At 41.8% G+C, this 10402-nt stretch overlaps 1 protein-coding gene across 1 annotated transcript; it reads left to right on the forward strand.

Annotated features, from left to right (window-relative positions):
- Window positions 1–176: 176 nt before the first annotated feature.
- LOC131770564 (ribosome-binding protein 1) lies at window positions 177–9835 on the forward strand. The gene is made up of 9 exons (XM_059086283.2): window positions 177–366; window positions 2525–2597; window positions 2865–3017; window positions 3664–6309; window positions 6909–7065; window positions 7969–8144; window positions 8389–8548; window positions 8870–9056; window positions 9745–9835. Exons 1-9 carry the CDS (start codon window positions 340–342, stop codon window positions 9769–9771), a joined length of 3606 nt encoding a protein of 1201 aa, XP_058942266.2. The 5' UTR covers window positions 177–339; the 3' UTR covers window positions 9772–9835.
- The last annotated feature ends 567 nt before the right edge of the window (window positions 9836–10402 follow it).

Raw genomic sequence — 10402 nt, forward strand, 5'->3', positions numbered from 1 at the left:
TAGGTAGCTTATCGGACAAAATAATGCGCTCATAAATCTTCAAGCTTACCTCAGGTTGCTTCAGTCTCCAAAACTCATCACATGTGGCTGAATTTACTAATCTTTTGACTTATTTAAATTTTATCAAACAATTTCCGCATTTCAAATTAGCTTTAAAAGTTCATTGTAGCGCACAGCCCATTACGAATGACAAGGAATAAATTACTCGTTATTGGTCGTGCCTAGCTCACGAGTGATGCTGTTATAGAAGAATTGTGGCAAGATGGCAAGTCTTAAGTAGGTCCAGAGACTTCTAAGCGAAGCTCATCATATTATCTTTAGCACATTCAAAAGCACTCCATGGCAAGCTGGCTTACGCTTCGTGTGGTGAGTAACTCAGTAAAATGTTCGGCAAAAATGGCTGATCACATATATTATCTCTTGATCTCAATTCCAGTGTTATTAAAGCCGAAGCAAAAATTTGGTCTCGAATCTCACCAAGAAAGTTTTTTATCACAACATTCTTTAAAACACTAATAACCTCTTTAACAAAAAATTTATACTTGGGTGAGCGGAGGAGAGTATTTTAATTCAGCGAAAAAATCCAGTCTCCTCAACAAATAAACGATCAGTTTTTAAGCTCATTTGATGTAGAAGTTGCTTCCTGGCATCTTGTTTTAATGAGTTTAGAAGCAAACCTTGTGGTAAACTGTGCGTTTCGATAATGCCAGAATGTTGGATATATTACACTGACAGCCAGGAGGGAATAAAGTTCCATGTTATGGTTTTCCTTTTTCCCTTTCGGCACCCAGACCACTAACTCTGTAATAATATACATTCTTCATCAATTGGATTACTAAGATGACAATTTTGTTTAGATCTTTCGAGGTAAATTTGCTAATGGAGTACTTAATTGTCAGAGCCAGACTTACTGATGTTCTATTTTATGTAGAAAATACTTTGAAAGCCCCCGCACGTGCCGCACACATAGAGGTGTATGAATCAAAGGCATGCCTAACACTCATTCGAGCTCCAAGTGTCTGTTTCGATATTTCCGAAAGTATCAATTGAATAGTAACTTTCCTTTTAAGATAAAATGAACACTCTTTAGGTAGAGTAAAGAAAAATGCGTCGTAAACCTTTCCAGAAAAGTTTTTTTAAAATAGAAAAAGCAACTTAGAAAACGGAAAATTAGACGGAGCGGAACGAAAAGTATTCAATTCCTTAGAGATACTTAAGTCACAAAGAAAGTACCCTACGGCTAAGATTAACAGGGAAAAAGTGAAAATAAGAATACTGTCAAGAAAAATTTTTGTGGAGACATATTGAAGAGAAAAACAGGCATTAATCTTTGGTTACATACTTATTAACTATATAGCCCACAACATGAATTGGATTGTTATCAGGTGCAGACGACTAGGAAAACCAATTGGTCCGAAACGTATGTTATTAAACTGCTCTGTTAAAATTGTATGCTTTGATTTTAATCACTGCACCAGCTTCGGTCAATCTCTTGCGACAAACTGTCGCGTAAGGAATTAATCAAATTAAAGCGAGGAGTATTTTGGCCAAGAAAGATTACTGCTCTTGGATTTTGTTACAGGTTACCTAAGTTATTAGTAGGCTGTTTATTATTTTTTCCCTCTACGAAAGCGGAAAAAATGAAAACAATCTAATATAGTTATTAAAACATGACCTTTAAACAAAAAAAGGTGAAATAAAGGAGTGAACTTGGCACCCGTGGTTAAAATGCTTACAAATAAAACCTAAGAGGAAATTAAGAGAATATTAAATAGCTATTTCATGAAGGAATGTTTTCATAGTAGCGAGAAAATCCACAAAACAAATTTACTGCCGGAGAGCATTTTGAATGTTACTTCACCGATTTTTGGCCGCATCGACCAATGACTATAAATTGCCACGATTTTTTGCCAATAGCATCCCTCCCACACTTATGACATCGCCGTCGACATGCTTACGTACATTGAAAGAGGAATAAATTTAATTTTTATGAACCGTGCATAATAAAGAGCTTTTTCTTGTAATTCCGGACCACAATAATTTCATAGGAAGTATGCTCGATCGATGTTGAGACTTCAGAGACTTCAGAGGTTGTTGTCAGTTTAAAATGTGTCGGCGAGCTTGTGCATGTGACTCCAACAATTGGTTAACCTTGTCTTATATCTACGTAGCGTATCTCTCCTAAGTATTCTTCTGTCTTTGCGTCTTGTTGTTTATCCTGTCTTGACGAACAATGTCATGTCATGCGTGACTAACGGATAATGATTGGAGGGAGACTGGGTTTGAAAAGGATCAATAATTTCAAAGGTTTTCTGTCACTTAAGCCTACCATAAACACACAATATATTTGGTTGAGGCCACAACAGAAACAGATCTTGGTTAACAAGTATAGATCGATATATATTTATCTACTTCTAATGAATTATCACTGCCCACAGATTTACTGAATATTTTATGAGTAATTCAAGTCTACGCTATTTGAAGCAGTATAGTAAATTCCTTCTTTTATCTTCCTTTCTTCCAGTTAGTTTTGTTTGCAGCAGTTACTTCGTCAAATGCACAGTTTCCCTTACGTCAAGAAAATGTCTTCGATACAGGTGAAAATAAAAGTACAAAATTAAAGAAAAGTGAAGTTTGAAGTCTAACATTTAACGTTCCAAAATTTAATAATTAATGATAATTTAGGTATCATAAAGAAAGCTACGGCTTCAACGAATCGATGCTACCCATCTTTCAAAACATGATAAATTATAGTCACTCGTATCTCGTTGTGACATTAAAGGAATTATAGAAGACTTTTCTCACCATTTCTTTAAAAAATAAGCCGGTCCTGTTTTGGTATTCAACCACTTGTTCTATTTTAGATGAACTCATAAAGAAACGATTGGAAAAGCTACACCAGGATTCGCTAAGGACAGATCCGTGTGACGCCCTCAATGGCAATTGCAACGAGGCCAATAATGATTGGTATAGACCAATGGATGAAGATATTGACCGACTGATTTATCAGATAAGAGGTACCTCGTATAAATTTATGCGTTAATGACCAAAATAGTTGAATCCCTTCTCAACCTCTTCACTCCCACAGGCGACCAATAAGTAATTTATTCTTATAAAAATCAACACAATGATACGTAGACTGATGAAAAGAACGTGGAATAATGTCATCTTGAGTGTATTGTTCATTTATTGAGCAGTTATCAGCGAATACCAAGACTGAGTTATTTCACACAACGACCATAGAGTTGCAATACGAGTAATGGACGATTATTACCTGAATGAATTTGTATCTTCTCAGTAGAACTTGAGTGAAAGTAAGGGAGTAAATAAACGAAATAAATCATGCATCGAGCTTGTAAAGTTATTATCACGTTCATTTCCTGATAGAATGAAGTCCACTTTGACTTCGTCTTGCCCACTCTTTGACAAATTTCAGTGAAGTCTTACATTTACCACTGATTCCAAAACCGTTCACAAAAGGGCCATATTGCTTATTCGTTGAAAGAGAATCAAGTGTAAAATGATCGTAGAACGGTCAGCGATGCATTAGGATCCTACGGCCAATCTCTTGGAAAAAAGAAAAAGACTCAAATTTCAAATCTGTTCGTACAACTCCTTTCAAAACTAAAAGAAAATGACAGAAAATATAACTATTTTTCACAGAAAAACGCACCGAACCGCTCCTCCAACAACGTGTTAAGGAGGGGGTGGCCAGAGATGAAGGTAGCATAGAGACAAAGCACGCTGAAGAAAGCGTAACTGAGGAAGCAGTGAGTGGAGAGGGTGCCACGGAGGCAGGAGCCACTGATGAAGGTGTTACAGAGCAAGTGGCTAGTGGAGAAGGCGCCACAGAGGCAGGAGCCACTGAGAAAGAGGCTGCAGAAAATAGGCAAGGTACTGTGGAGATGCCAGAAAGTGGAGATGGCGCTACGGAGCCAGGGGCTACCGAAGAAGGGGTTACGGAAGCGGTGATTGGAGAGGGTGTGACAGAAGCGGCTGCTAGTGGAGAAGGCGTTACGGAGGTACGGACCACTGATGAAGGTGTTACAGAGCATGTGGCTAGTGGAGAAGGCGCTACAGAGGCAGAAGCCACTGAGAAAGAGGCTGCAGAAAATAGGCAAGCTACGGAAGCGGCCAGTGGAGAAGGCGTTAAGGAGGCAGGAGCCACTGATGAAGGTGTTACAGAGCAAGTGGCTAGTGGACAAGGCGCTACAAAGGCAGGTGCCACTGAGAAAAAGGCTGCAGAAAATACGCAAGGTACTGTGGAGGTGCCAGAAAGTGGAGATGGCGCTGCGGAGCCAGGGGCTACTGAAGAAGGGGCTACGGAAGCGGCGAGTGGAGAAAACGTGACGGAGAGGGCTGCGAGTGGAGAAGGCGTTACGGAGGCAGGAGCCACTGATGAAGGTGTTACAGAGAAAGTGGCTAGTGGGGAAGGCGCTACAGAGGCAGGAGCTACTAAGAAAGAGGCTGCAGAAAATAGGCAAGGTACTGTGGAGGTGCCAGAAAGTGGAGATGGCGCTACAGAGCCAGGGGCTTCCGAAGAAGGGGCTACGGAAGCGGTGATTGGAGAGGGCGTAACGGAAGTGGTTGCTAGTGGAGAAGGCGTTACGGAGGTAGGGACCACTGATCATGGTGTTACAGAGCAAGTGGCTAGTGGACAAGGCCCTACAAAGGCAGGAGCCACTGAGAAAGAGGCTGCAGAAAATACGCAAGGCCCTACAAAGGCAGGAGCCACTGAGAAAGAGGCTGCAGAAAATACGCAAGGTACTATGGAGGTGCTAGAAAGTGGAGATGGCGCTACAAAGCCAGGGGCTACCGAAGAAGGGGCTACGGAAGCGGCGAGTGGAGAGGGCGTGACGGAGAGGGCTGCGAGTGGAGAAGGCGTTACGGAGGCAGGAGCCACTGATGAAGGTGTTACAGAGCAAGTGGCTAGTGGGGAAGGCGCTACAGAGGCAGGAGCTACTAAGAAAGAGGCTGCAGAAAATAGGCAAGGTACTGTGGAGGTGCCAGAAAGTGGAGATGGCACCTCGGAGCCAGGGGCTACCGAAGAAGGGGCTACGGAAGCGGTGATTGGAGAGGGCGTAACGGAAGCGGTTGCTAGTGGAGAAGGCGTTACGGAGGTAGGGACCACTGATGAAGGTGTTACAGAGCAAGTGGCTAGTGAACAAGGCCCTACAAAGGCAGGAGCCACTGAGAAAGAGGCTGCAGAAAATACGCAAGGTACTGTGGAGGTGCCAGAAAGTGGAGATGGCGCTACAAAGCCAGGGGCTACCGAAGAAGGGGCTACGGAAGCGGCGAGTGGAGAGGACGTGACGGAGAGGGCTGCGAGTGGAGAAGGCGTTACGGAGGCAGGAGCCACTGATGAAGGTGTTACAGAGCAAGTGGCTAGTGGGGAAGGCGCTACAGAGGCAGGAGCCACTAAGAAAGAGGCTGCAGAGAGTGGGCAAGGTACATTGGAGGTTCCAGAAAGTGGAGAGGGCGTTACTGAGACAGGGGCTACTGAAGAAGAGACTACGGGAGCGGTAAGAAGGAAAGGCATGACGGAGGAGGCTACTAGCGGAGAAGGCGCCACAGATGCGACGACAACCGAGGAAATCGTTACGGAGGTGGAAGTTAGTGGAGAAGGAGCCACGGAGTTAGAGGCCCTTAAAGAAAGTGTTACAAAGCAAGAAGCCATGGGAGAAGGTGCCACAGACGCAAAGACTACCGAGGAAACCGTTACGGAGGTGGTAGCTAGTGGAGAAGGCGCCACGGAAGCAGGGACTGCTAAAGAAGTACTTATAGAAGCAGCAAGTGGGGATGGTGCTACAGAGGCAGAGGCCACAGAAGAAGGTGGAACGGACGCAGGGGCCATCGAAGGAGGTGTGACAGAGCCGGCTACCAATGGAGAGGGCGGTACAGAGGCAGGTACCACTGAAGAAGGTACCACGGAGTTGGTGGCTGGTGGAGAAGGCGCTACAGAGGTGAAGACAACCGAGGAAATCGTTACGGAGGTGGAGGTTAGCGGAGAAGGCGCCACGGAGGCAGAGACCACAAAAGAAGGTGTTACAGAGAAAGCAGCTGGTGCAGAAGGCGCTACAGAGGCGAAAACTACCGAGGAAATCGTTTCGGAGGTGGTAACTAGTAGAGAAGGCGCCACGGAGGCAGGGACTGCTAAAGAAGTAGTTACGGAGGCAGCAAGTGGGGATAGCGCTACTGAGGCAGAGGTCACAGAAGAAGGTGGAACGGAGGCAGGGGCAACTGAAGGAGGTATTACAGATCCGGCTGCCAGTAGAGAGGGAGTTACAGAGGAAGGGGCTACTGAAGGAGGTGTGAAAGACTATTTCATTGAGCTTTTATTGTATTTTAACCCCTCTTTTTTCGTGGGTCGTATGGTTCCCCTTTTCACTGACCTCTTCTCCTACAAGGTTAGCAGTACACATAGCGATAATTTATTCCTGGTTGGTTCATCAACTATCATTTATGTTATGGTTATCAGTTCAGTCGTTACGAACGATTAACGATTAACCTGTTCAGTGTGTTTTACTGAACGAGATGTATCATGATGTAACGAGTAGATTATCCAAGTTATTTTCGTAACGGGGTAAACTCAAAAGATATATTAATCGAAAGATAGGATCGCAAGTTCAGTCTATCACTCCGTCAGTAAAGTATGTATAGCCAAATTAATCGTGTTGGTGAGACGGAGAGACCTTTGAGAACTAGATCATAGTACGCCTTAGATAACTAAAGGTTTCTAAATGAAACCACAAAAATAAATATTAAAAAATTCGCTCTATTTCATGAGAATGAAGGACAAGATGAACTTTTAATCCTGGAATGATCACGTTTCGAACAAATGGTTTCGATTAGGGTTCTTTATATGTATAAGTAAAGTCATCTTAAATTTTGTTCTCGTTTTTCTTGAGGTTGTGGTGGCGTCCTTTCTGGAGACCAAGGAGGTTTCTCTTCACCTGTATTCGATGGGGAATACTATCCAAACAATGCAAACTGTGTATGGAGGATATATGTCAGGAAGGGCTTTAAACTGCGTATCACTTATGAGTATTTTGATACAGAAGAGCAGTGAGTACATAGAGAATATTACATAAAAAGTTCGCGCGAACGAATGTTATTCACGAGTTGCGATACATCAAAAATTCGAACGTGTGAGCGTAGCGAACGAGTGAGTTTTAAGATGCACTGCAACGAGTAAATTAAAATCGTTCAAGCACTTTCAATAGTATGATGTTTATATTTCATACATATTGAGATTTTTTCGAGATTGATTAGAAGAGAACGACTTTTAAAATACATCGTTCGTCCTAATGAGACACGAACGATAGTACTTTATATTGTGAATCTCAGTATGTATGAAACAAATGACGATTTGCAGGTCTTTGAGGATGGACTTGGTTTGTCTATCGCAAGAATACACATTTATTACTACTGAGAGGGATTGAACGGGGTTTGTTTGTGTGCACCTATCTAACTTTTGAGTGAGAGCACTCCTTGACGAATGATGAAATAATGCGGCAAGGATCAGACGAACCATGGAATCAAAGAAACGTGAATCGACACTCTCCCTTCGTGAAATAATAAAAAGCGACACTCATCTTTTGTAAAATAAGAAAAAACTGATAGACTGACGAAGCTTACCCCTTCGTTTTTTTCGGCGGGAAATTCCACAGGTGAAAAAGTACGTCCACACAAGAAAATTCATTGTTTAATCAGCAGATATTGAAAATTTCAAGTGTCTACAGGGTTCCTTACCGTAGAGGTGAATCTGAAAATTCTCCAAATATTTTGATGTTTCTACGGGCGTACAAGAACGAATTCTTTGCAAGATTTCTACATGAAAGCGGTATCTATTTGGGATAACGAATAAATTTTCTATGAAATGCGACATTAAGGGGTATCAATTTTGTTCCACCATTTCGGAGAGGTGTTCTATAAGAATCTCTTTGATACTCTCTTTCTTTGTTTCAGCTTTGACTATTTGGAAATTTTACAGGGGAACAAAGAACTGTACACAATCCGTGGACACAAAGATGCCAACTATCAAACTACAGTTTATGGCAATAACGAAATCGTTGCCATTCTTTTTCGCTCTGATGCCCTCATAGCCCACAAAGGATTTAAGGCCACTTTTAAGATCACCGCCGGTAGGTGAAATGATGTCAATGCCTTGTCCTCATACTCTACTTGGCTGAGTGATGTTTGAAGCGTTGTAATATGAAGAAGTATAGCTTTTACTGTAGGAAGATGGTGGAACACGGCTTTTATTCGGTTAGTTCTGCTTTGGGCCCAAACAGCCGTTGAAATTGAAGAAAGAAAAACATGCATAGTCATCTTATATTCTTAACAAAGGTTTCGTTTACTTTTTCTGATATCTCCTTTATTTGTTAGGGTCGCGTTGTGGAGGCCAGCTGAAGGACAGAAAGGGACACTTTGAGTCGCCGAACTTTCCAGGAAACTACCCTGACAACACTGATTGTTTCTGGACTGTAACGATTAAATCTGGCGAAAGACTTAGAATCCAGTTTGACAGATTTCAAACAGAACATGCGTGAGTTGACGTTCATTTCCTTCTCGTTGGTCGAGTGAGAATTATTTACTAAATTTTAGTTCAGGGATGTTCCTTCTCAAAGCCCGGAGTGACTCGGGGATATTCTTGGTGGTATGTGGAATATATTTCCCAAAATTTGAACCCCGTTCATAAATTGCATTTTGACTAGAGCATTCATATGGGAGATTTAACCCACAATCTCGATCAGCAAAGAGAGGGGGTGGACTGGGGCTAAAAAGTAACATAGGTAAACAAACCATTACAGTTTCGCAATTTGATGTAAAAGCACTATACAGTTCAATCTGTCAACTTTACCTACAGATTCGACACCTTGAAAATTGATGTAGGAGAACGGACGGTTAAACTTCTCAGCGGATATCTACGTAAGCTAGATGTGGTAATTCCTTATAAGGAAGAGGACGGTGATGAAATCAACATTTACTTCCATACTGACGTGACCATTTCAGGAAAAGGATTCCACGCCACTTACGAAATCGAACCCACCAACGTAAGTAATATAATCTGTCAGAGTAGGAATGTTGACTGTGCTATCTAACCGTCTTGATTGGTTGCCAATCAATAAATGGGATTTTCGTGTTGAAAATCATTGTCTTAAAAAGAATGATAATCCCTAGAGGGGAATAAGGGCGCGTAGAAGGCCGAAAAGGCGTATGGCCCCTCAAGATGAAGGTTGGAAAAAGGTGCAAGAACTAAGAAAGCGAGAAAGAAGAACGGGGATCCTAAGATGGAATGCTTATTGAACGAGTTAGGTCTGACTGAACCTCAGAGTATCCCAGGAATAATCATCTTTAAAATGAACGAGGGAAAAGTCTAGCTTGGACTGGCCCTTATTATCAGCGCTTTAGCACTAGCGTTTGAAAGGACTGGTGAAAGGACTGCAAGGTCTGGAAATGATAAGCGTCAGACCCCTGGAAAAGCTCTCCCCACCTCGTGTCAAATCTTCCCGCAGGCGGAGAAGCGTGCATCCTACTGCGGTACTAGTAATGACGGCCTGCTCACAAGCCAGAAACAGTAAAGAATTGATGAATATGAAATCTTGCTACAATGAGTGGGACTTTTCCCGCCTCCTAGAGAGGGTAGTTTTCCTCCTTTTTTATGATTAGCTCTTTTTTTCTTTATTTAAATAGAGAAAGCACTGACTATTTAACGCTTCTTCTCCTTTTTTCTTTCAACAGGACTTGGCTAAAAAGGATTTCATATAATTATTAAAAAGAAAAAAAAAGGACTAGCTGCAAATGAAACCTAACTTAAATTGGTTTAGGATTTTCGAATACTTGAAGCAAAATTACTTAATTGTTGATAGCTTAATGTTTCAATGGATACATTACATCTCAGCGCAACGATTTGCATTAATTATTAGACTTTTGTAATGTAGTTAATAAAAGGTTCTGACAAGGGCTTAATTCTGTTTTTGACTTTTTGTTTGCTATATTTCGTTTTAATTGGGAATATTTTAAAGATGGCACCCGTCTGAATGAGATTTTGATATAAAAACTATAAATTTTGTCTACTTCATAAGAGTACGTGAATAGCAGATATGAATGTAGCTGTTTTGATATTAAGGACACTCGACTCCGTTAATTACTTCAGTACTCTTACTCGTATACCAAGGGTTGTAATCCCTTTCGTAATTCGAAGACTCAGTGAGGAACGTGGATGAGAGGGGAATTCATTCCGTTAAACACACCTTAGTTGATAGCTAAACGTTTTTGATCACACCACACACCGCTTGAGGCGACAATGTGAGGCTGCTCCGAATTGACAAAAACAAACAAAAAGCAAAAACAAAAAACCGCTCACAAGCTGAAAAAAATTGCAGCGCCTGACAGGGGC

Source organism: Pocillopora verrucosa, chromosome 3 (genome assembly GCF_036669915.1).
Source record: "Pocillopora verrucosa isolate sample1 chromosome 3, ASM3666991v2, whole genome shotgun sequence".
Classification (NCBI taxonomy): domain Eukaryota; kingdom Metazoa; phylum Cnidaria; class Anthozoa; order Scleractinia; family Pocilloporidae; genus Pocillopora; species Pocillopora verrucosa.